We start from the raw sequence: 27,602 nt of genomic DNA, 5'->3' as shown, positions 1-27,602 counted from the left end.
TTTACTAGAAGGTAATTCTCCACCACCTGGGAATTTTCTATCAGACACTTCCTGCACTGCCAGCAGTGACAGAGATAATTAATCTGACCAGGGAATTTGGCCACTGAAGTCACTTGTGGACTTTTGGAATTAAAGACTCTCTGAATGTTTGCACGACTAACAAGCCAAGCAGAAATGGAGTGGGGAAGGGAGAGGAGCTGTGGATGTTCACTGGCTTGGGCAGCAGATGTCTGTGGTGACCGTAAAAGGCAGGGAACAGGACGTTCCACTCTTCCACCATGGGTTCTCTTCTCAGAAGAGCAGGGTGGGGAAGCTGTGGCACTCTGCCCTGGATTCCAGCCTTGCCCAGGGTTGCTCTGGCAATGGGAACAAACTCTTGTCTCTCAGGAATACACTGATGGTATTTGGCCAGCCAGAGCAGTGGAATAAACACAACTTTAAAGCTGTATTTAAAGAGCTGTGCCTGCACAGTTTGAGACACCAGCTCTGCCTCACTGTTGTGCTGATGGTCACAGAATATCCTAAATTGGAAGGGACCCACTGGGATCATCAAAGTCTAGCTCCTGGCTCTGCACAGGATACCCCAACAACCCCCTCTCTGTGCCTGGGTGTGTTGTCCCAGCACTTCTGAACCTGATGCTGATGGGCAAATACAAGGAGCAGTCATTTCTTGGCTTCAGATATCTCTGATTTTGCAGGAGGAGGGAAATAGATGTGCAGCAGAAAAAGTTCATTTTCCTCTCTTCTACCCCAAACAAAACTCAAAACAGCTAAGGAGAATCAGCAGCAATAATGTTGTTTATTAAAGATGAGAAGATGAGAGGTTGAAATGGGTATTTTTCAGATCTTACCCCAATATTATTATTCAGCCCTTGCATGGGGATAAGTCTGATGAAGGATTCATTTCTTTGCCCTTTCAGTATCATTCATATTTTCCTAACAGGAGAGAAATGTGAAATAACAAAAACATTGTTCTTTATTCCAAGATTAAAGTTTCAAAAGCTTAAGATTTGAACTTTACATACATCTTTTGAAGAGGCTTGAGAAGCTGTTATGCAACCATATCTTTCATTTCAACTACAATTGGAAACAACACTATCAACACAGCATAAAAATATTTGGTTTATCTTGCTTCCATTTGTATTGAAAGGTAAATATCTCACAGGACTTCCAACCTAAATTTGCAGGCTCAAGAATTTTGTGATTATTCAGGATAAGCTTCAGACAAGCCTATGAAATCCCAGCTATTTGTTTGGTGCAAATGCAGATCTCCTCATTGAAGTGCAGCCATACCTGACACGAGCAGAGAATTCACTTAAAATCTTTGTTGTTTCTAAAGGAAATGAGAGTTTCAGTGTATTTCTTAAGAAAGTTTAAATATCACCTCAAGGAGCTGGAGGTAAATGGACACAGAGCTGTCAGAGTTAAAAATGAATGACAGGAGGAAATTTTGTTTGCATAAGTTTTGTAGGAGAGAAATCGGGAAGAAGGATAAGGGACAGAGCAGAAGTGTACGATCATAATGAGATAAAAGTTGTGACAGACAGAAGGGGTCATGAAGAGCTCTAGAATTAAAAATAAAAGAAGGAGGGAGGAGAGGAGGGCAGAAGTAGCTGGATGGAAAATGAGAGCTCAGGAAAAAAAATAAAGAAAATATTGTATAAAAAAATCTATTCTTACAGGTTTCCTCAAATTGTTCATGCCCCCTCCCTCTGTTTTATTTTCCCTTTGCAGCCTGTAGCATGAGTCTCATAAAACTTCACTAAGATTATAATGCAATACCTTGGCACCAATCTCTCTTGTTTATGTGTCCATTAGTTCAAAGCCACAGACAGGCAATTTATTGGGTATGAAAAATGTCACCTATGGCACCCTCATTTGCATCTGAAAATTGATTTTTGTCACACTGGGATTTTAGGACAACCTTTTTTGGCAGCCAACATTGCCACAAAGCATAATAAAAATAATTATGTGACCACAAAAGCAGGTGAAGTTCACTGTAAGTTTTAAGTCTCTAGGGAATTACAGTTGGCAAGGCATTATTGATGAGCTCGTGATCCTTCTTGGTGATTAAATATTGACACCTAAACTTAAAACATTGCCTGAGATTGCCAGCAAAGTGGATAACAACATAATGGGACTTGATAATGTTTACTCAAACATTCCAGCATGATAGCAGAATATTAGTGATGTCACTTGAACAATTGAGCTATTAATTAAGATTTTTTTAAATTGGTGATTACTGAGCTATGGAATGTTTTTTAAGGAAGTGCTGTTAAACACCTTTTGAAGCTCAGTTAAAACATGTCACCAGCTTAATAATTTTGAATCTGCTAAGTCAATTCATTAATTCATTTTCTACTTTCTGATGTGTTTGGCTCTTGGAGTTTGCCAAGCTTTGTCTCTCACTGAGGTGATGGTTAACATGCAAGGGATGGTGTCATTTTCCATTGTGATACTAAAAAATCCTATTAATTATCCGTGTTAAGTTGTTCAAACACTTTCATTAGTTATTTTGGCAAAACAATTCCCCAGGGTGAGATATATTTATATAACAAATTCCTCTAAAGCTGAATCAACCATAAATGGATTATGCAAACTTGTTTCCTTTCTTGTAGATAAATTGTTTTACAGCAGTGTTCATTATGAGAAAGTCCTTTGCCCACTGTAGTACTTAATCAGCACAGAATAATCTACAGCTTCGGTTTCAGTGGTAAAAAGGCACTATTCTTTAATATGAATCCAACTTTTAATCTTAGCCCTGGATGCTGGTTCTTTTATTTTTTTTGTGCCTGATTTAAAGCACAGGCAAAGGGTGGGGATTTATAAGTTCATATTCCTTAAAGGAAGTTTCTGTATGCAGTTATGAAGGGAACAGCATGTTGTTGAAAAGAGATGGGCATGATCTGACTGAGATGTGCATTGGAGAAAGGATGGAGACAAAAAAGTGATTCTTTGGCATTCAAGAAATGTGTGACTTTTTATGCAAACATGGAAACCAGTGGTGAAATTTGGGATTATTGAAGCGTTTGGTTTTGTTGAAATACAAATTGATACCTTTGTTTTCCAAACAATTAATATTTAGTGTTTGAACAGTTCATTAATAACCCTTGGCATCTGACTGCACTCTGAGAGGTGCCCAGAGTGTGACACCACTCCTGGCTGGTTCCGTGGAGCTCCTTTGCTGGGATTTATGGGACAGAGCATTAAACAGTAACCGAGGACTGCACGCCCATATTTCACACACACTCAGGGCTGTCTCTGCCAGCAGAAGGATTTGACCTTAATCATGGGTTACTCACAGGCCTCTCAAAACTGAGCCTGTTTTAAATCATGGGTGGCACAAATATTTTGCTCTGAAGTCAGGCTGCATCTGCCAGGCTCTGGCTGGCAGATTGGGACCCACTGGCATTTGCTCCTAGCAAAGATGCCAGCCTGAAAAGTACCAGGGAAAGCCTGGGAGTACCAGGAAAGTTTGTCAGAGATTTTACCTAATTAGCAGTGGGATATGTTTCTGTCAACTATCACAAGTGTCACTAAAAATCAGACCCAATACTTTTATATTTTCTTGTGGCACTAGAATTCAGACAAGGCCTCAGAGGTATTTTCTTCTTTGCAAATGACTTTTACTGCCCTTGCACTCTGGGTTTAAATTTTTATTGGGGGGAAATAAAAAGCCCTGTTATTTTCTAACTTTTTCTTCACTGTTTTAGCACTATTTCCTCATTCAGGGTTTGTTAGGTTCAGTCTTCTGGGCTCTGGCTATATTTTGAATGTGGGATTTATAGTTGGTAGAAGTAGCCTGGATCACAGCTCAGTAACATTGTTTGACCATATTTGGTTCTCTTCAACTGAAAGGACCAGTCTCTGCTGTAAAATTCCATATTTAGTTTTGAACCAATGATTTCACTTTCATAAATTGTTGCATCCAATAGAGAGGAAAAATCATTACTATCAGTGCAGAAACACTTAGGCAAATACAAGTGGTCCTTTTACAAAGTTAAAAGTGAAAATGTGTGAGTTTCCAATTCCCTCATACTGATAGAATCAGTAGAAAAGTGATTCTGTTGTATTTTATATAATGTACAGTGAAATACCAATGAATACTTTTTTCAACCTTATTGAATGATACCAGGCTGTTACCATCAATGTGAACAAAACTACTTGCTTCTATTTCTTTGCTTGCTCAAAATTCTAAAAGAAGAAAAATAATAGTTTACTTGAGCTCACATGAATTTTCTGACCTACCCACCTATGTTCTAATCTAGAAAAGTACTATTCCCTCAAAAGTACTAATCAACAGAAGTATTTCCATTGCATGGGTTCATTCTCCACAGCACGGCTATTCCAAACCTCATTCAATTTTTTTTTGATTTTGTAATTTATGCCATTACTCCTCCAAGTGGCACAGACATCACTTCCCATCAAGTCATTCAGATCACAGAGATAACCTTTTTGTTTTCATCTTGTGCTCTAAATGTAATAAATCAAATCCTTGCCAAAAGCAAGTTCTGAATTTTATATCATGAAATTTGCATTTCATGCTCTGTTGCTTATTCACAGAAGCCATCCAATCTGAAAAGACAAATAATGCCACATGACTTGTGTAACTAATACAGACAAATGTTTCCAAGCAACTGCCTGAGCAATCTGAAGATCAAAAATTACTCATCTGAAAAACTTGCGTATAATGGTAGATAATGTATTTGTTCACAGATTTCAGGGTCTGCTAATGGACAGTTTGTAAACTGAAACAGGACCAAAAATGTATCAAATTAGGAATGCTGCAGTTTATTAACTTGTCTCTATTAGATAGCTCCAGCAAAATAAAGCTATTTTAGGCTAGGAAAGTCATACTGCACTTCACTGCTCTGTGCAATGATCAGGCAAGACCCTCAAGCACGGAGGTGAAGGTTTGATTTTGGAGCTGGGATACCAAAGGGAATGGTGTGAACAAAGTTGAATAATGCAGAGGTGAATGAATTTTCTCACATTCCTTGGAAATTCTGCACTTTGCAGTAGCAGCATGCTGGGCCTGCTCTGACACTCACAGGGTCTTTGGTCACGTTTGGAGGCAGGACCTTTGTACTTGGCACATGCAATGAGAACTGGAGAATCATTCTTACAAATTCACAAAGACATTTAAATACAGTCCACTCGAGGTTCTTCTGGGGCTGGTGTGATGGATAATTATGAGGGGTAGAGAAATATTGCTGATTTAGCTCAAGCTGGGAGAACCCAGGGTTTCAGTTCTAGAACTGTCCTGTTTAAATTCCAGTGTGTCAGTAGAGACAGCAGACATCACAGCTCTGCTTTAATGACTTCAGTTACTTTGGGAGCAAGAAAATGCATGTAGATAAAAATAGAACTTTTCTGACAGAACTGAACAAATATGAAATATGAGCAAAAGGTAAAGTGGAAATAAAGGGGTGGATAATCTCCTTTGGTCAGAGCCCAGGATTTTGAATGCATTTGAATATATCATTTATTTCTCAGAAACACACTGGATTAGAAATCGAGACCTGAGCAGGGTTTTCAGCCCTGTGAGTGCTAAAATAACAGCATTCACTGGGAGGTCTGTGGGAGCAATTATTAGAACAATAGAGAACCTGTGTCTGCTCTGTCCCCTGCGGCTGCTGGGCTGGCTGTCCCTGCTCAGTCACTGCACTGGAGTTAACAAGGAGCACTGGAGTGCTCCAGCCCTGCTCTGACAGCTTTGAGAGCATCATTTCCTTCAAATAAACTTGGATTCTGCTTCCCACTGCTCAGAAACAGAGTGGAAAGCCCATGGCCAATGCTACAAAAACAAGTAGCACTGGAGTTGCCAGGCAAATGACATGCAGGGAGTAAGTCTGGATCTGTCTTCTCTTGGCCAGGAAACTTTAATAAAACCTGTTTACTTGGTGTTTGTGTAGGTGGGGACTGTTCTCATACCACGGAGATGTTCAGTTAAAGGTCAGCAGGTGTGAACTAAGGAATATAAATATTTCTGTTCTCCTCTGGCTGCAGGTTGTTGGGGCAAGATGCTCAGATTCAAACATATGAATTGGAATGATTTACAGTTGGGAACTCTCATGTCACATTTCATGTATTGTAAAGTGTACTTGGCTTTAGTTTCTGCAGTTATAACCCAGAAAAAACATCCTCAAACCATTGTAAGCTATGACTCCTGCCACTTTAGGCTCTTCTCCCTGAAGTATGTGGCAATTAATATTGTTAGCAGCTTGATGTTACAGCTCATGAATCATTGATCTGTTCCAGTACAGCAATTAATTTGCCTCTGATTCCTGACAGGTACACTCTTTGAATTTCCTGAAGCAGACTTAATTGCCAGCATGTGATTAAGGAGAAATGTGAGAATCCAAAAAGATGTCCAAGCCTGTGTCTGGGTCTCCATCTTGCATGTTTCACTTTTCTTTTGGGAACCTTCTGCAAAAAAAGCTGTGCTTTGATTTCCCACCCCAAAACAGATACAGTAAAACCAAAACAATATTGCTATATCTAGACAGCCTATTTTATAAATTCTACAGAAATTAAATCTAGAAGTCAAATTTGATTGAATGACTGGGGTTTTTTAGTTTTTTTAATGTGTCTTGGAGTTAATACTTTTTAAATCTTGATTCATTGCATGTGAATTTTAGACACATTTCATCTAAGTAAGAACTTCAACTGGGTGCTCTCTTTAGTAATACTGTGTTTGTCTTTGAGGCTGTCCAGACTAATGAAAGGTTTAGAACTAAGAGGCATTGTCCTGTGAATTTAATTGGGTCACTGTGGTGGGAACAAATAACACAGGGCATGTTTAGGTCTTGTATTCTCACCTTTGAAAAATGCAGCCAGAGTGCAGCAGGAAGCCCAGCAGCACTCAGGTGATAATGAAAAGCTGTCCACAAGACACTACAGCACTGTCTCTTTATTGTGCCACACAACAGAGTTAAGCTGCTGCTGTCAGGCAGTTACTGCTTGTTAATTTGTGTTGAAGAGTAAAACTAGAGCCCAAATTGTGAAGTGGATTAATACACTATGATTTCAGCTTTCTGGACTCAGTTAATGCCCGTTAATTAATTTGTTCCGAGTAGCTGGACCAAGCAGTGAATTAATGCACTAACATTTCTTCTTTCAACCAGACTTGAAATCCAGCCTGGTGACTGAGGAGCCTGAATCTAAGTGGGCATTTTGTCTTCATCACAGACCACGGCTTCATTTGTCAGCCTGGCAGCTCCTGTGCAGGAGAGCTCAGGAATGCAGCTCTGGAGAGCACCCTGCATGCATAGCCAGGCCTTAGAGAACACACCCAGGCTTTTTATTGTGATCTAAACACAACACAGCCTGCTCTGCAGACTTGGGCAAAGTTATTTTTGCTAGGAGTTAGTAGAGCAGGAAAGGAGGGAGGCAGTTGTGAGGCACATGACTGAAATATTATACATGCAAAAGAGTACCAGTTCTAATGGGAATTATTGAAAGTCCCTCCCAGATAAACTCACCTGGATTGCTCCAACTAGAAACAGACTTCTCACACTCTTAACAAATGTGGTCTTTTTTTTGGTTTTTCAGCATAAGGTAGATGGGAATTGATCCATAGCTGGGTGTCCTCCCTAACTCACCTGGATTGCTCCAACTAGAAACAGACTTCTCACACTCTTAACAAATGTGGGTTTTTTGGTTTTTCAGCATAAGGAAAATTGGAATTGATCCATAGCTGGGTGTTCTCCACGTGATTAATGCTGTGCAAAGAGCAGGATTCACCTGGAGGTGCCCAGCTGATGCACCTGCACAGGTCAGGTGTCCAAAATACAGGGGAAGAAATGTGGCTTGTGTGTCCATTCAGGCAGAGGTCTGGGAGTGCAGCTGCTGCATCATTTAACATCACATATGGCTTTAACATGCACTCTTTTTCGTTAGGGTATCATGGAATTGCCTTTGTGCAGCACTGTTATAATGCAGTGAATTCCATAGCATTTGAGCCCAGAATAAGAGTATAAAATGTGTTAATTTTCTGCACACTCTCACAGCTGGCTGCCCTGCAGCAAGACATAGAGAGCTGGTTTTCCAAGGTGAAACAACTTCTGCTATGAATAATATTTATTTCACATAAGAAATAAACTTTATTTATTAGAATTTGTCCTTATATCCCAGGAGGGATAAGTGGAGCTCTTTGTTCATGACTTCTTGTGTTATTCCACATTTGGAGTTGTCATTTATGTGCCACTCATCTACAGATTTTGTGGTTTCATGTAGGTTATTGCCCCACCAAAAACTCAGCTTTAACTCATCTATCAGCCCTAGAACTGAGATTTGTGTTCTATGTGTTCTTTCTCCTTTTTGAGTGCTAAAATTACTCTTGAATTTTGAGTTCCTCCAATGTGAGCAGAGTCCACTCAGTGAAATATTGAGAGTAGGAATATTAATAGTAGGAAGTTAAGACCTTGTGTCCATGCTGTGCAATGTATTTTACATATGGCTTTGGTTAAGTCTCAAAAGAATCAGATTTTTGAAAGATTTTGTTTGCTTCAGCTCTCCACTGTATTTCTATTTTCACTAGAAATTTGATATCTCACCCAAAAGTAGATGATTTCATTAAGTGAAAGAAAAACCAAACCAAAATGCCCTATTTTTAATGTAAATTTTTATTACAGCACACTTTTCTCAAGGCTCTTGTACCTAGGCAATGGTACAAAAAATGCTTTTCTTATCTCATTTACATTTATTTGAGGTGCTGAAGGTTCTGGGACATCTTTAGGAATTTTTCATTTCTTCTGGTGTGCTGCAAAAGCAGCCTGGTTTTATTTGCTTTCCTACAAGTGTAAGCACAGCAGGGATGGAGAAAAGGGTATTTTTACCCATGATAAGTGATGTGCTGCTAATGTATCCTGGTGAAGACAGAGCCATAAGGTCAGCCATTGTCTTTCTCCTCAAGCCTGTGTTTCAGTTGTGTTTGACAGATGAGGCAGTCAGAGCATATTTGGTTGTTTGTGTATAAGGGACACCTCATTATATTTAATGAGCAATGTTGAACCAATATGAGCTTTCCTGTAAGAGGGGGTGATTCACATATGCTTCAAAATGAGAATAACATTCTCTAAATGATGACAAAAAAAAAGCCTGAAATGTTAATTTAAAAGAAGAATGTATTATTCTCAATGCAGGTAAATCCCATGGCTAAGGCAAAGTTAGTAGTACTTTGTTTTCATCTCAGAAAAACTTTTCCCTGTCGCAGAATAAGGCAGGTGTGTAGATAAATGAAACTTATACTTCAATAGATATAGAACTTTTACATCAAAAAAGATACTGCAGAAGTCCAGGGCAATAATGGAATGAATTATTTCACATTCAGATATGTCTCCACCATAGTTTTGTCACCCATGTATCAAAAACACTCTAGAATATATTGTTATTAAAAATGGTTCTGATTTACACATTACCAAATGGTTTGAAGCAGAATAACTTTTTTCTCTTATGTTTTTGACTCCTCTAAAGATAACAGGAGCCTCCAGCCTATAAAATACCCCTGGCCCAGGCAGGTGGAGGGCCCAGGAGCAAAGCTGAGGGCTGAGATCTCCAGGTGTCCCTGCAGTTAATGGATATATCAGAAATGGGCAGTGTGAGGCTCTGCCTCTCCACTTATGGAACAATTATAGGAGAAGGAACACCCAGAGTAATTAAATCAAGTTTCACCAGCAATTTCCATTAGATGTTGTATCTGGCCATGCATCACTACCTTGGAAGATGTTTTTCTCTGAAATACACTATTCCACTCAGCCAGCTGCATTTTAGCTGGGTTTGTTCTTCCCAAGCACACAAAGTGATTTTTAGGGTGATATTTATGGGCATTGAGGACAGACTGCTTTTGAGCAGATGTTTGTGTGAATGCCACTGACCTTTAAATTTCTTAAATTTATTCACTGAGTTCATTATTTGTTTAACAGTTGTTCATTAACTTAAAGTTCCAGCACATTTCTGAGATTTTTTTAATATTACTACCAACATGTGAAAATATTTTTCTGGTTTAGGCATATATTTTAGAAATAATTAACTTCAATACTGCTGATGATAACAATATTCTGATGATAGAAATAACACACATAAAGGAATTAAGTACTGCAGCATGATTTAAAATTCCAACTGAGAATTATATAAAAATTATTCATTAAGTTCCCCTGCAAATAGTTCTAGTTTTTCAGCATTTTTGTGATGTTATTTTGTAGGAAAACCAATATACCTCAGATTACCACACCCCATTCCCTATTTCAGGTGAACTTTGCTTGCAACAAGCATCTAATTAATTTTATTTTTTGTATTTAGGGTTGACCCCATTTTATACCATCAACCTTAGTATATAAGACCAACTAAATGACAAGAAACTCAAGCACTTTTCTGGTCACCACAGTGGATTACAGATTGCCACTCCAGCAGTGTTTCCAACCCTTATTGTGACAAATCGATACCAGAATTCAGCCACCCTATTCCCATGACAAGTTCTAATGAAATTTTCTTTGCCAAGAGTAATGGTTTGTGCTGCTGGAGAGTGACCAGGCCATTCATTCAAATGTTCAAGGACTGCAAGAAAGCCTGGTAAAAAGAAAGAAAAACAAAACAAGGAGGAGAGTTCTTGAGGGATGCAGGGAAATTCCAGATTTTGTGGTGTTGTAGTTTGGGCAGGCTGGCATCTCTCAATTCAAGTTTAGCCAAAATGCTGGAAAAATGAGGAGCCTGTGTTTGGTGCTTTTTTATTGGGAACAGAAAATCAAATTTTATTGCCAGTGAATCAGCTAAACTATGGCTGAGCTGATTCTATGCCTAGAAGGGGAAATTAGGGAAGTCAAAATGAGGGTGTAAAAGTTGGTTATGAAATGGTGGCAGTGAAGTAATAGTTGGATTCTGATCATAATCCACTGACCTTGAGAAGTATATTTTACTGACCAAGTGAAATACAATTATGAAATTGTAGTTAAGCAGTAAAAAAAGTGAACCTGATAGGATTTCTCTCCTACCATTTTTGTTTAGAAAACCCACCAAAAACAATCAAAAAGATTGAATTGTTGGTTTTGGTGCATTTTGTTTTAGGTAGTCATGTATTCATGATATTGTATCTAATTTAAATTGTGCCTGTGGATGGGTGTCTGTGGACAGACACTTTTATGTCCCTGTATTTCACAGAAGGCAGCACTAGTGGGAGAAGCAGACATGACCACAGCCATCATCTCTCTGGGTGATGGTGGAACAGGCCAAAAATCCTCATTTGGAGTTGTTGTAGCCACTGTGGTTTTGATCAGCTGGGTCCAGAAAAGGTGATGGAGAAGCCCTGTGGGGTTCACTCATGGCAAGGTACAAAAGACCATTCTTGTGACAATGCCAGCTGGATATTTTAAGAACTTTTGAAGCAAAATTACCAACTCTACCTGGAGTAATTTTATATCCCTTGTGAGTTTCTTCTCCAAAAATTTAACTCGGTGAATGCAGTAAAAATTATTATATACACAATATATCCATACACAAATGAGAGTTATCAGGGCTTCTCCAAGAAATTTACTAGGTGAATCCAGTAAGAATTGTTATATGTACAATATATCCATCCATGAGTGAGAGATATCAGCTGTTGAGCCAGGTGTTAAGTGCACATGTAATGTCAGGTTCCTTCTTTGACACTGACTGAGGATCAAACCTGCAGTTGCAGCTGCTTGGCACTGAGCAAAATGTTTTTCCTTTTTTCTTAGTTCTTTACAAATGTGGAAATCATGATAACCACAAACACCAGTCAATTATTCAATGTGTTGGTGAAGTACTCTTGACCTTTTCTTCTCCTCTGCTTACCTGCATTCCCCAGTGGTGCTTTTGGCCACTCATTTAATCAGTCATTGCTGTTAGACACCAGGGGATGATAAGAAAGAAATCATCACAAAGAAATCACTATTTAGAAAAACACAGTTAGATTTGAAGAATATGAAACATACTCAGAGAAGTATTTACATTTCTGTGTTTAATCTGCAGAACCTCTTTCTCCATGAAACAGAATAATTGTGTTAGAAACAAAAGACAGTAATTCTTTTTCTTTTTTTGGTCTGAAGTTCTACTTTGAAATCTGGACTTAAAGGCCTTAAGTCTCACCATCCTACTGCTTTCCTTTAGAACTTTACTTTATATTAATTACTCACTGAATATAATTTGTGTTTTTCTTCCATTTGAGAACGTTTGAGAAGTGTAAGGATAGCCTGTCATGGGCAAGTGATGAGCTAACTGCTTATGGGTCTATGGCTGCCAAAATTGTGAGCCCTAGATTTTGAACAATATGGAAATTGCTTTTCCTGTTCAAACTATCACAGAAAGAAATGTGACACATTCAGGTTGGATGGGACAATGAGAAAAGTGATCTGGTGGAAGCTGTCCCCGCTTATTACAGGTGGGACCAGATGGCTTTCAAAGGTCCCTTTCTACCCAAACCTTTCCATGATACAAAGGTGAACAAATCTGAATGTCTTGTTCATTTGCAAAGACCTGGGAATATTTACAAATGAACAAGACATTTGGATTTGTCTCGTTCAAATCCCTACATCTCCCTGAGCTGAAGGAAACCACGAGAGCAGGAGCAGGACTGAAAGGTGTGATCAGATAAATGTTGTTCCTGCTGAGCTAAAGAGCTGGGGTTTCCTTGTGGCCATCCTCTTGCTCCTCAGGATCATCTCAGACACGTGCCAGCCCCTCTGTGTTTACAGTGGAAGTGATTTTGAAAGCTTTACTGCTCTCTGCATTTGCCTTTGGACAGGATTCAGCTCTTTTCATTTGACACTTCGACTGTTTTTATCTTGAACTTTCTCATGAATTTTTATTAAGGAAAACTCTTGGGAAAGGAGTTGAAAGACAAAAACAGGGACCTGAGTGGCCTTCAGACTGAAAGATTAGAGAGAAATGGCAAAGCCTTTGGGAGAGCTGGGAACTCTACCAGGGGGAGCCTCAAAATGTTATGAAAATCGACAGCATTGTGAGAAGGGATTCTCTGTGTGGTTCCCACTGCTCTTTGACTTTATCATGACTAAAGCAGACTGGTGAAAACTTGAGTTTCCCTTGCTCCTTGTTGTCAAATTTGAGAAATGATGCTAAGGCCAGCAGAGGTAGGGCAGAGTTTTATGGTGAGAGACTCGTTAGATAGGAGGCGTTGGCACAGATGGAGGCAGGAGCAGCCTGTGGAGAACTTGGCTGATGGATCCAGATTGTGCCACCAAAAAAAACTCATTCAGCTTTGACATTTTATGAAAACACAGCCTAGGGATGGAAGTTTCATTGTGTAATGAAGAATCAGTTAAAACAACAATATGGATTCCAGAAATGGCTGAAAACTTTGGGGTTTGGAGTTTGTTCGTTAAGAGAGAAAAGTGTTATCTGTAGGATATAATTGCCTTACTGGAATGAGACATTTAATTCAAACAGTGATTTTTTTTATAAAACTGTCATGACAACCTGAACAAAAAGTAGCAATTGAAATATTTTTCAGTTCCACAGTTCCCAATGCATTACAAATCTAGACTATTTTGTTGTTGTTAGGTTTTTGGTTGGTTTGTTTTGTTCTGTTTCATTTGTTTGTGGGTGTTTGTTTGTTTTGTGGGGTTTTTTGTTGCTTTTTTCTCTTCCAAAAAAGGATCAAGGTAGAGCTTTGGGAGATAGGGAGATGCTTTTTTTGACCTTGGTAGTAACTGTGCTTGGTGAAGAGAGTTGCAGAGGCTGTGGGAGGAAGCAAAGGAAGGAGAGTGGTCTCTGGGAAGCTGCAGCTCCTGCAGGGAGAGCACTGAGCAGATCAGAGAGCAGAAGGGAAGAGGAAGCAAAGGAGTGGTGGGCAGAGTTTTCCAGGGGTCAGAGGCCACTGTGGAGAGTTCGCTGTAGCTCATAACATGCTGACCTTCCTGAAGCTCAGATAGAAAGAAAGGCTCCAGAAAATGCAGCAGAAAAATAAGTCCTGTGTAGAAACTACTTTTATTTTTGTTCTTTCTGAGAGCATAGCATGAAGCTTTCTCTAAAAGAAAGAAAACCCCAACACAAAACATCCACACCAACAACCTGCTCATATTTTAAGTTACATCTGGGCTTTGGTGTCTAATTTGAAGTTATAAGCTTTTGATGTTTATTGAGTGTTCATTACCCGTGGACTCTGTTTGCAAATTCACTTTGTTCAGTTTGATTGAAAGCCTGGGCTGAGAAGTGACTGAGTGTAGATGATGTCTATCCTCATCTATGTCAGAAATATCATCATATATATCTTTAGAGAAAATTCTCTAAAAACATTCCAGTTGTGTCTTTTGACTGGTCTTGTGCAAGTATTTGAGGTAAATCAGACCTTGCTGAAGGTTTATGATTTAATCAGCTATCAGTTTAGTAGCTATTTAGGTTTATAACTTGTTTACATGAGTACAAAATCAATATGGACTGTCTACTGCCACTGAAAAAAGTGCAGTAACCTGAAAGATGAAATGCATGCTTTTATATGTTATCACTAATTGCTGGAAAATATATAACACTAAACTTAAAATCTGGTGGTTCATGGCAATTTTGCCTAAAGGTGCAGGGAAAGGGAATAACAACTGAATATCTAGAAATTTTACTAATTGATATTTTTCTTCTTCAGGAAATCTTAAAACTAGAAGGCAACCTTGGAATTCCAAGACAAAAAAGGGCTATTTTGGCAACTCCAATATTAATTCCTGAAAATCAAAGACCTCCATTCCCCAGATTAGTTGGCAAGGTAAGTCAACAAAACTGGATAAGATGTTGATATTAAGTAATTGATCTGTTACTCCTATAGTTTTGAAGTGCCTCTCACATTGGTAGTAATATTCCAGGTTTCTTCCTACCCTCTTCCATCCCTTCTGTTGTGAATTTTTGGATCTCAGGCAGCCTGAGTATCTCTGCAGAATTTCCTTCATTAAGAATTTTTTTATGGGGAGTTTAAGATGGGAGTTCTGGGCTCCTCAGGCACAAGGAGACAAACCAGGCCCTGTTTGTACTGCAATGTTTTCCTGGCATCCTGTCATCCTGGTTTGTTCCTGTTCCTGAAGTGCTTCTCAAGCATCACCAGCGCCTTAGAGGATGCACAAAGACAGAAATGTGAGAGCATCTGGCAGGCTGTTTTTCAAAGCCCTGAGAAACCTGTCCTCAGCTAATGTTTAAATTATAGGAGTTGCAAATGATCAGCACCTTGAAATACTTGGAGATGTCATAATTTTTACAATCCTTTATGGTTTTTTTCAGCATAGCTCCAATTTAGGTATCCAGATGATTAATTTGGCTGGAGTGTATTGCAAACAGAAACAGAGATTATGCATATGTCAGGGGAGACAAAAGTTTTAGAGGTGTTTAAGAGAGTGGAATGGCATATTCTAGGTCAACTGTGGTAATTTGCAACTGAATGCTGAACAAAGCATAAATAAAAAGGTTTGAAGACACATCTACTGATTGTAGGGAAGAAATTCAGTCAAAATCAATGCTGAAAAGGAGTTATTTCAGGTCTTTTTGACTTGTCACAGGTCTTCACAGGATAGGCTGCGAGGCCTTGCTAACTGTAATGAATATCTGTAATAACTCAGAGTTCTGGTTCCTGTACCTGCTTCAGATCCTGCACAAGCTCATCTCCCTCCCTTACATTTAGATATTTATCGTAACTTTCCATAGCTTCATGAATTTTTAAAAAATCACTTAGTTGCTCACTTCTGTAAAGAGTGAGGAATGTGTTTATTTCCTCTTCCAAAATCTTTTGGGGCTCATCTTCAGAGGTCTCTCAGGGCACCACATGGACTGATGGATCACAGCTCCTGCTGGGCGTTGGTTTTTCCTGAACCTCAGGAATAAAAACCTTTGCCATCTCTGCTCTGCTGTAATCCCTGCACAAGGACGTTGCAGATTAATGTGGTTTCTATGGTGTTTTGAGGAAGAGGCAAAGCATCCAGAGAATGAGTGATTTGCATGTTATAACAGAGTTTCAAAAATGAGAAAGAACGTGGAGTTTTCTGACTGCATGGAATGGATGATAAGGATAATTTCAGATTTTTGACTTGTTCTGTGTGGCACCACCATGTGATCCTGTCTGGGTGTTCACAAGGAAGTCAGGCTTCCAGTGTGTTATTTTCCCTTTTCTTACTTTCCCTTACTTTCCCCTGCTTTAGCAAATTACCAGCATAGTTTATTAATTTGTTCTGATTTCCTCTTGCTCTCCACCCCATGCTGTGCTGGCTGGAACTGCACAAGGTTGTTTGGAAGTGATTGCAGCAGCCAACAGGTGAAATGTTGATTAGCACTTAGTGGGGAGCAGGGCAGGTGTGTGGAAAGAGGAGAGCAGGGGGAGAACAATTAATTGGGTTTTATTTCACAGTTAGGAAACACACCATAAGGGAAAAAAAAATAGGAATTTTCGAGGATTTCCTTCATGAAGTTTTTTATAAGTATATCAGGAAGGAGATACTGCACTGGACAAGTGATAACAGTGTTTTGTTCAAATTAATTACAAAAATTTCAATTAGTATTTAGGTTAACAAGGAAGTACATGTGTCAAACCTGTTCTCTGTGCTGTTACTGGCTTTCCAGCATCCCCACTCAGGAGTTGGATTATTGCCTTGCCATTTCCACACCCTTCACTAGGGTAGCTCTTAATTAAATAACTATCCTAGGCCTGCTGTGTTTGTAGGTGGAGAAGTCTCACCTTTTAGCAGGATTTAAGATTTTGCATATCATGCTTCGTGCCTGAGGGAGAACCCTGAGATTAAAACATTTTAATACAACCTTGGCAATGTGGGCCTTTGTGACCAGATGGCCCAGGCTACAACTCTTGACTGTTATTGATGTGTTTTGTTTAGCCCTTGCTGATAGAGCACTGGGACATGATATTCAATTTTTAGTCTGTCTCCATATGCTGCTTTTCCGGTTTATTTGTCCACATGAAGGCAAATGAAACACAAAGCAGTGGGATGCAGGATTATTTTGTACTTCCACTGGCAGGTTATTCTCCACTACACCATGGAAATGTTTTCCAAGACTAACTTAGAGTGGTGGTTCTGTGCATCTACAAAACAATGGCACCCTTTAACTGATGGTGCTTTTTGAAGTTTAATCCTCACACTAATGCAGACCCCAAGGAACACAAAGGGAATTGTGGAGATGCTCAACAAGTCCCAGATCTTTTTCCACACATCAGAATCAGAAGAGAAGGACACCTGCAAAGTGAGACTGTGTTTATCCAGGCTCAGAGGATTTGCTCTTCATGTTATTGATGGAGGAATGGTGAATCAAGGATTCTATCTTCAGTTTAAAGGAGTTGTCCTGCATAAGAATGAGCATTGCAATTGCTGGCAGGTAAAATCTGGAAGCCATGAGTGGCCTGGTGAAAATTGGCAGGACATTTCATGCTCAGTGAAGGGCAGAACACAGAGAGAGGTACACAGGAGTCTTTGTAGGAAATTATTGAATAAATCAAAATAATTTTTTTCCCCCCACCCATAAGATTTTTTGCATTGTTATTTGTCTGTTTTATCTTTTGGAGGGGGTGTGGGGTTGGATCAGGTATTTTGGATCAGAAAGGCAGGACATTTCATGCTCAGTGAAGGGCAGAACACAGAGAGAGGTACACAGAAGTCTTTGCAGGAAATTATTGAATAAATCAAAATCAATTAATTTTTTTCCCCATAAGATTTTTTGTGTTATTTGTCTGTTTTGTCTTTTGGAGTGGATGTGGGGTTGGATCAGGTACTTTGGATCAGCAGTTTTCTATCCTTCCTGCCCCTGATCTGGATGTTACCTGCAGTTACATGGCAGGACAGACCCCAACAAAAGCTCAAGACTAGAAGTGGTCCAGCCTTGCAAAGAGGATAAAAAATCTTTAGGATCTATGAGGAAGTGGTTTTTTTTCTCCTCTGAGATGTGAATTTAAGGCAAGAGCAAATGCATCTTGTCTGCTAAAGCAGCAGTAGAAAAACACTTGAAAAAGGGAAGAAGCTGAAGAAAACTGGATGTAAAAAGCTGCTGCAAGCTGATATTTTTGAGTGGCTATACTATTTTTATACAATAAATTGCATGCTTCATGGAAGAGAATTTTAATGGACTAAAGAAGCAGCTGTAAAAAAATGTCAAACTTCAGGCAAAAAAATTTGAAATGTCAAAAGAGATGATCATGATCTCCCAGCCTGGGAAGAGAACCCAGAGAGAAGGTTTGTAGGTTAGAGGAAGGCATGAGAAACACAAGGGAGGAGCAACACTGAAAAAAAGCTGAATTAAGAAGTTTTTTGGTATCACTGGAAAATTAAGCAGAAAATGAGAGGAGTCTAAAGAGAAGTGGAGGAGGAAAGGACCTGGCAAGGATGGATGTCCAAGCCTGGAGGATAATGGTGTGTGCTCACAGAGAAGAGAATGATGTGCAGAAACCCCAAAACCTTTCCAACACCACGAGAGGGATCTGTGTGACTGCTGATCAGCTGCTTGGCTGGGAAAGGTCTGAATCCCAGCTATGGGCCTGGCTCTTTGTTTCAGTTACTAAAGATGATGTGGAAGCAAAAGAATGTATTTCTCATAATGGAACTAGACATGGGGTCTACAGGAAACATTGATTGGATTTTTAAAGACCAATTTTTTTAATATCCCATTGTTTGTTTTCAAATCATCACCACATCAAATGCAATGGTTGTGGTTGTGCTGTGCCAGAGCATGGTCAGAAATGCTCATCAACAAGAATTTTGACTTGTCCAGAAGACAAGAATATTTTGGTGACAGCTGCAGGAGTAAATGAGGAACTTTTTCAGGGAGAAGTTGGAATTACAGAGAGACAAGGAATTCTGATTCCTTGAATAAGTCTGATGGCATATAAGGAGAGCATTCTGCTAAAGTGTGTCTACAATTCCACTTGGGAAAGGCAGATCCACAGATGAGGATAAACAAACAAGAAGCAAACAAGGCAGAAAAGTGAAGAGGTGGAAAGGGGTGTTATTTATGAATAGCACTTAGGCAATAAATAAAACTCTTTGAAATCCATCAAGAAACAAAGATTGGGTTTAGAGAAAAAATCAAGTTATAGTCCAGGTATGGTAAGATTGGGCAGAAATATATATGAGCTCAATTTGCTCTGCCTAGCACGAGCATTTTCTGTAAATCCAGATGATTTAAATGAAAGGAATACACTGGTGTAATAACTAATGGATATAAATTTTGGCATAAGATTAAAAGAAACGTTTCTGGTACCCAGAGAAGAGGAATTAATTTCCACCATCAGTACTGAGGAGGGAACAAAATATTTGATAAATATGTGATCACAGTTGCATAATACAGCTGCTTCTGATCCTGACAGAACAAACACCTCCAGTTTTCCTGCTATTCTGGTGTTCCTGAAAATGTGTAAAACCCTTCTGAGCTGGGCCTGAATGGGTGGCTGCAGGTGCCAGGGTTTAACATCTGATTAAATTCGTGGCTTGCATGGAGGAATGGCACACTCGTGACCTTCAGGGAAAAGCACCAACCTACCCCAGCAATGAAAGGAGCAGCACTCCATTAAATGAAAGGGCTTTCATTGCAGGTCCATGAATTATTAAGGTACAGCATATTAATTCTCATTAAAGGATAGGTATTTGATGTCCTAACAAATTATTAAGTGAAAACAGCACTTCAGATTTGTCTGTTTGTCTGAGAGGTGTCTCTTCAGCCCTCCCTTTTTAAAGAATACTGACAGTCAGATAAACAATTCCAACAGAATACATCTGTTTTCTCTCAGCTAATAGAATTTTATTGGAAAAAAATTTGTTAAAATAGACCTGTTTACTTAAGACTTTCAGAAGAAACACACAAGTTGCAAATGCCTTGGAAAACTGGAAAGCAATAATTTACTATTATTTTTCAGTGTTTGATGTTGCTAATAAGAATAAAAGAATTTTAAAACATTTGGGGAATACTTTCTAATCTAGTTACTATGGTTACAAGATTGTTGGAGATAAAGCAGTTATATGGCAATGATGGAATCGAATTTTCTGAACAATATTGATATATCCAGTACCTAATTTCCTGCTTCCTAATAAATCATGTTAATGACCTGAAGGAAGGCAGCAAACAGAAGAGATTTTCTGCTCTAAAGCTGTTCAGCAAAGTATGGTGCAGTTTAACTGCCACACTGCTTGTGCTAACTTTGATTTCAGAAGTTGATAATTTTAAACTGTGTTGCAAATTAGGATAGAGGTGAGAAAAAAGTCTGTCCCTGCCAGTAAATTGCCTATGGAAAGTAACTAAGATGAAATAAAACCCCGGCAAGTAATTTGTCATTGGCACAGTAACTTAATTGTAGGCTCAAGTTTAAAATGTTTGGATTATTTTCAGACATAACAGCTATTTCATCTAATGAATAGGGATGGAGAATAAGAATTATCATTCCCTAACCCCATTCTCATGTGTTTTTCATGGAACCAGACTGATTTTTTCTTAACTTTCATCTTTACAGTCTTCCAAAATGATCCTGTATCCTGAGCTGACTGAGGGGAAGTTGTTGTTTTCCACCTTGACTTTCTGTCTTGTTTGAATTCAGTTTGGAATACTCGCTCAGCCTGTCCAGTTTCTAGAATCTATTTTCTTATTGAATATACAGTTTTGAGCAAAAACTGGGTCTCTGCATTCTTAGCAGGGCCAAATTTTCAAATTAACAAGACCTAGAGTCTAATTCTGTAATCTTGGATTGGTGAAACAGGACATTTGGATCCAGGATTTCTGTTTGCTTAGTCCCTTAATTTGTAAAGTTTCTTCCTACAAATCTACTCAGAGTAACACTTTATCTTAAGTGGGATGAGAGATGCAACAGCCTTACCCAGCTTTATTTGGTGGAGTGATGTGTTAATATGTTACCAGTAAAAACATAAAAACTGCATAATATCAAAGTCAGGGGAGAGAACACAACAACAGAGCTTCCTTTAAATCAATTAAGATATTTATTTGGTAGCTGTGAACTGATTCATACTGCTTCAAACATGATTGTTTTCCTGTTCCATTCCAAATAATTCCTCTGGTTTCTTGTTATACAGTCAATTGTTAGCAAGTTTATAATACAATATAAAGCAATATCCGAATGAATGACATTTTAGGAACAAAATTAACTTATCCCTGCCAATTTACAAACTAGATACTGTCATACTGTCAACCTTGGTGCTTTCATTAATGAAAGACTTTAATAAAGGCATTTTGCAGCCTGGTCTGGCGACAAATTTGATATTACCAGCTGTGGCTTGTTAAAATGGTATTAAGTAAAGATGGCTGGCAGAGCATTTCCAGAAGGAAAAATTATATGTATTATATATGGCTCCTCTGTAAGGTGGAGTAAATAGCTGTCACTCAGGGAACAACAGTAATTTTCTTCCTTCTCCCTAACTGCTGATTCTCTTCAGTGATTAATTGAAGAGAATTTTAACCTTTTTGTGTTTTGCCCTTGCTTTTACCCTACATGGATGATTCCTGGTTTTTTCTCCCTTGCATTTTAGGGTGATGTACAGCAACAGATCAATAGGGTGAATAAAGGAGTATGATGCCATTATCCATAATGACAGCTGTGTTTTAATTCAGGAAACATTTTCCCTTCTCATTTCCAAAACATCTGGTGCTCTTTTCCAGCTGCCCTCTAAAAGCACATTTTTTTAACCTTTCTGGTTTATCATCTTTATCACTTGCTGTGCAACCCTCTTGGCTGAATTCAGAAATGGAATAAGTGAGGTATGGTCTATAGGGCAGAATCATGGAATGTCGAGGCTGGAAAAGGTTTCTGCAACACCTAATTTTGAAGTTAATGTCATTCTTCTCTATTGGCCTATTTTTCTTTCCAGTCAAATACATAAAAATGTAAATTATTTCATTTTAATCAGTGTTCCACTGTTGACCTAAAACTTTCAATTACAAAAATCCCACATATTAAGCAATTTCCTTTTGCTTGTGTTTGGAAAAGAAGAATTCAGTTTGACCACTCTACTTTCTCTGGAATTACTCACAAAAAGAAAAATCACTTTCTTCCACTGAAACTTTGCTTAAACAAAGGCAAATGAAGAATTCAGAGAACTGTACTTTTTGGGATAAACATTCTGCGTTTAACTTAGCAAGAGAGTGGATTTTTGGTTTGTCCACGATATTCCTTAAATTTTCTCAGGCTCTTTATGAAGTCATAGTATTTATTGGAATGTACATATTTGTACATATATGGTAAATATTGGATTTTACATTTTTGGGGTTTAAATACAGGACTCAGACCCTCCATGCTGTATTTATATATACATGATATATGTTTGTATATGCACACATTTCAGAAACGCACAGCAACAATTGACTACAGGCTTGTACAAAATCTTCAGACTCTCATCAACTCACTTTTGGTCAGTTCTGTTGACTTTGTAGGTGTTTTTCTCACATTTTAATCTATAAATTGCTGCTGTGGGTTCTTCTTGCTGTCATTGGAAAGCCTGCTTTTCTATCCAAAAATGTCCCTTGCATTGCTGCTCTTCCACACTTTATTTCCCTGCCATGTTTCCATCTGCCACACATTCCTGAAGAACAGGTGGAAAACATGGCATAAATATTTATACAAATTCTGTTTCAGGATTAAAGTGACTGTTAAAATATTTGCACAATTTTGCCAGGGCGTTATTTCAGTAACATTCTTTAGCTTGAGCTGCAGTTTAAGCCGAGTCTTTGTAAGCTTGAGCTCATCCCTCAGCACTGCCATGGAGCCTTGTAAGCACACACTAAATTATTTCACTTTCCTGTATCCCTGCCTGACCCTAAGCACATTGACACTGACAGAAATTCTCCCATCAAAGTGGGAAAGGAATTTTGATAAGGCCAACCCTCCTGGGAGATTCCAGAGGGAAAAAAGAACCCTTGGAGGAAGTTTGAGTTAAGCTGATCGTGTACTTATCATGTTATACTTTATTCAATATGTTTTTGGGGAAAATTTTTAAAGTGCACTTGGAAAATAGGATTTTCATCAAGATTCAAACAGCTTCAGAAGTTTTTCATTTCTACAAAGCATGGACAAAACTATTAAGCTTACATTTCCAATTGAGCTTGAGAATGGATTTGATAATAGGAATCTGTTCAACAATGAAGTCCAGAAATTGAAAGTAGTAGTGATCCCTATAATCCAATAACATGTGTCTTAATATATTTTTTACTTATTAGAACTGGAAAAAAAAAGCAGTGTAGATGTAGCTGAGCTTAGCTACAACTTGAATTCAGGGACTAAATTAATTTAATAGAATTCATGTTCAAGCCTGATTTACAATACATTACAAGTATTTAATGATAATAGAAGTGATGAAAGCTGCTTTCCTATAAATAAAAGTTCCCTGCAACAAACCCAGGTGCTCTTATCAATGACAGCACTTTGAGCACAATGACCCTAAATAATCCCCTCAACACCACTGGGGTTATTTTCTGCCTCCTGATATTTCAAACTGGGATAAGAGGGAGCAAATCCTGGAGCTGCAGCTGACCTGATCAGGCAATGAATATACATGTGAAAAATGGAAATTCTTCCTTTCTGTCTCTGCAGGTGCCAAAAGGTCTTATCAGTCTGCATTGCTCCAATTTTTGTGGAACTTCTAGGAACTTTGCATACTGGATGTTTTTAATCAAATTGGTCAAAAGTAGCCAAAAGGGTTAAATTGGATTAGTTAAATGTTATCTTTTTCAGGAGATTAGACCAAGGAATCAAATGTTTAGCAAAACAGCCTTTCCCCAACAGATCCTTTTCTACTTGACAAAGAAGCCCTGAAGAAGCTGTTGTAGGGTTGGAATAATGATTAAATCAGACACATGGAAAGGGCAAAGTCTGCAGTGGGCAACTTGCTAATTATGTAAAAGAAAAGCTGTAAGGATCTGTATGAATTTCATACAGCAAAATGGGCAGTGCAGAGCACCATGAAAGTGTGTAAATAGGAAAACACAAGGAATCAACTTCCTCCAGTATTACTGTGCTGTTGGGCAAACCTGAATTTCCTAAGGGTCACTGGAACACGAAAATTAACTTGAATTAATAGAATTTATTATGCATGGATTATTTTTTCAAACTCCTATATTATCATTACTTTTTCTTATGAGAATCCTAATTGTTAATAAATCATATTATTTTTTCTTTTAAAAAAATCCAATGCAATAATGATACAATAATGTTTTGGAAAAAAAAAGTGTAATTATCTGTTAATGAGAAATCTTATAAACTTCATATTGTTTCCTTTTGGGCATGACTGATGATGGATGCTCTTTGTAAGTACTAGAAAGTTACTTTTGTAAATAACAGAAAATTGATGGTGTTTATTCCCCCAAGATTCCACGAAGATTGGTGGTTCCAAACTCTTCATCTGAGGAGATACAGATGTGGTTCAGGGTCACCTGCTGAGAGCCCAGGACGTGCTGCTGCTGTTTGTACCCAGCAGCTCTTTTTCTCCTGTACTAGAAAACAAGCTTTGACCACATTTTTCATCTTGAAAACTCCCATCCTGAACAGCCTTTTAATTCTGGGAACAAATGAAGCACATGTTCCCTGATGATAACTTACGTGTATGCATAGGTGCTCATAATTTATGGAGATGGAGACAGGTACAATCCAGTCCAGTGCAGCAGAGCCAAGAACAAAAAATAAATTCTTCTTCACAGGCTTTTCAAAAGGACTACTTTCTAAAATTCTTATTGGACATCAGAGCTAATTAGATTTTTAGAATTAAACAGAAATTTTCCCATCAGCTTTTAAAATCAAAGACTAGAGGCAAAATGCAGCTCAGCTGTCATGTTTTGTCCTTGATTCTCTCAAGGAGGGACTCCCTGTTGCTTGTGTAATGAACCGTGGGGACCCTCATGCAGTAGCTTTCAAAGAAATGATTATGTTGAAGAGAGAGAGAAATTATCTCATTGCACATAATTTAGGAACAGGGCCTGCCATTTGTTTCAGTCATGAATTTACAGTCAGGAGATTTTGAGTTTCATAGTTCTGGGTGACAATCAAATACTTGGCAAACAGTTCATGCAAACAGTTTTACTTCTATTGGAGGTTCAAAAAGAATGTAAGAGGATTCTTCAAAATCCCCAAACTCCCTTAAAAAAGTGAAATTACTGTCAATGTGGAAGAGAAAGCTACAAACTACCAGTAAATATTTCAATTATTTTAGAAAGAAGGGAGGCTGTGCCACACTGCAGATGTCGGTGGAGGAAGGGGACAGGAGAATGACAGAGTATCTCAAAATTAGGTGTCCAAAGAAATGGATTCAGAGCAAAACAGAAAAAAAAATATTATAAAATAGGAAAGGGCAAGTTTGTAGAGTTCAAACTGGGAATTAACTCCTGACTGTAGCACATAGCTACTGCTGCACTTTGGCTTCACTTACTCTGGAATGTGGGGGTTACATCCTTCCCATTCTTTTTAAAAAGCTCCCTAAGAACCCTTGAGAAACATTAGGAACCACAGCCCACTGAATCCCATTCCTGCACCAGGCAGTCAGTGAAAGCCAAGATGCTTTCCAACAAGAAGCAAACTAGATAAACTTGGGAATAGATAAACTTGGGATTGTTCATGAAGTGAACAGTCAGCATGGATCTTTTTAGGGCAAATCATATTTCCTAAATGTATTAAGATCTGTGGAGAAGCTGAAGGTGTAGATAAATCTGATCAATAAACCATGCTTTGGTTTCTCTACTGAGAGGAAATGCTTCCTTCTGCTAAAAATGATTGAAACATCAGTGTGGAAACAGATTTCCATAGGGAAGGTTTTGCCAATAGATATTTTCAAGGATTTATACAGTGATTTGTGTTTAACACAACAGAAATTATCTGGAAAAGGAGACGTTGCAGTGACAGAGTTTGCAGATCATCCAAAATGAGTCATGAGACTGACAAGTAATGGAAAGATTAGAGTGTTGCAGAGTGATTTAACAGTACTGAAGGTTAGAGGTGGTTGATAATTTTTGTCAGGCATTGTGATGTTCTGTGTGTTGTCACAAGATGCAGAGGCCAAGAGGAAAGGGTGTCCTTGCTGCTGTGTCTGAGGCTTTCTGGTGCTGGCACAGGATGACATCGACCACCACTGCAGGGAGAATCCAGGGCGGATGTACCCAGGAATGACCCCCAACCATTCCTCTGTAATTTTTGGTTCATTTTTGAAATATTTATACTGCTCTTTGTAAGGAAAACACACTGCAGGAGCATTTCAGGGTGGCTGCACAAATAGTTACTTTGCAGTTGTGTAATTCCACAAACCATGTCTAGGTTAAGCTCTTGCTCTTCTAAATACAATTTCTATCATTTAAATGTGTCTGGAAAGCAGAGAGAAGGGGTGAGGAATGTCTGACTCATTATTTGTCTTCAAATATTACTTTATTATTTAAAGAGTCATTCTGCATTTCAAAAGCATGTAGGCAATGGTAGAAACAAAAAGCTATTTCTGAGAGCAGTGAGATTTAAGTTACCAAGGCCCACATTTGCAGTGAATATAGGTGTCTCATTTCCTTCATCATGATGGTGTGTGTAATCTGCAGTTAAAATGGAATTAAAGCTACTTCTTCTGGCATTTCTGATAATTTGTGCATTTCCAGTTCTCCTGTAAAGGAGATTTTATAATATCTACTACTGGGTTTTAGTTTGGTTCCTTGCTGCTCTCCCCCCTGGGATGCTGGGCTGGCCCATCCCTTGTTTGTCCTGAGCTGTCCAACATGCAGGAATTGTCCTGGAGGTTGGGGTTTTTAACTGGGTGGTTTCAGGATTCCTCTCCAAGATACTGCAGAAGGGCTAAATTTAGCAACTAAATTTTCTAATATAAATTTCTCCAATATTTATTTTTCTGTAGGTTCAGTTTAATGCTGATATACTGTGCTGTCAATTGAAAATCCCCAAGATAGGTCAAAGTGAAAGATGTAGAGAAGCAGTCCTAATTGATGAGAGATCTGTTTTCTTGCCCATTGATTTCTCTGGCTGAAATTGAAATGAATGCTTTGCAGTTGAAATGACTTGACTATTCTTCCTAAAGATCAATTTCAAAGCCATCTCTGCTCTTCATATTAGCTGGGAAATCCTGGGACTCTGTTAAGATCTTTCTGTATTCTAAACACATTAAATGTAACCATAGAAACATACATATTAAGGTGATTTTAATTATTAATAAACTTGGTAGACATTGTTAAATTATTTTTGTACCTCCACAATGGGCTGTTGACTAATTTACATTTTAAAAATGTTACTAATTCCATAAAATATTTTTTACTTCTATTTCAGAATTGTGATCGTATACCTGGAGCCTTAACTTCTGGTAAAAATTAAACAACAGTACCTGATCCTGGGGAAACTAACTTGCTTCATTAATCTAAAGGCTCTTTTTGCCTCATTAATTATTGCTGCAGTTTTACCTGCATTGCCCTTAAATTAGAAGAGACAAAGGCATTATTTTAAGTTTATTGCTGAATTCTTTGTGAGGATGGGTGCGCTCTTGTACCTTCTTTATAGCTGTCAGCATATTATTATTCTCCATATCTTTCTATTTTCATATGAGAGATGCTAATATTTTAGAGAATTCTGGTCATTTTTACCTAAAAATATGTCGTAAATTTGTAGTAAAATAGTTTCAGTAGTGTATGTAATA

At 38.4% G+C, this 27,602-nt stretch overlaps 1 protein-coding gene across 2 annotated transcripts in view; it reads left to right on the top strand.

Annotated features, from left to right (window-relative positions):
* Window positions 1-27,602, top strand: part of CDH13 (cadherin 13) — a 434,027-nt gene that overhangs the window by 169,677 nt on the left and 236,748 nt on the right. For both annotated transcript variants that reach the window (XM_039721144.1, XM_039721143.1), the window contains exon 4: window positions 14,612-14,728. In XM_039721144.1, coding sequence (XP_039577078.1) covers window positions 14,612-14,728 — 117 coding nt within the window. The remainder of the gene's footprint in view (window positions 1-14,611; window positions 14,729-27,602) is intronic.

Source organism: Passer montanus, unplaced genomic scaffold (genome assembly GCF_014805655.1).
Source record: "Passer montanus isolate IOZ18808 unplaced genomic scaffold, ASM1480565v1 scaffold45, whole genome shotgun sequence".
Taxonomy (NCBI): Eukaryota; Metazoa; Chordata; class Aves; order Passeriformes; family Passeridae; genus Passer; species Passer montanus.
The sequence above is the reverse complement of the archived record's forward strand: the minus strand, read 5'-3'. Positions and strand labels throughout refer to the sequence as shown.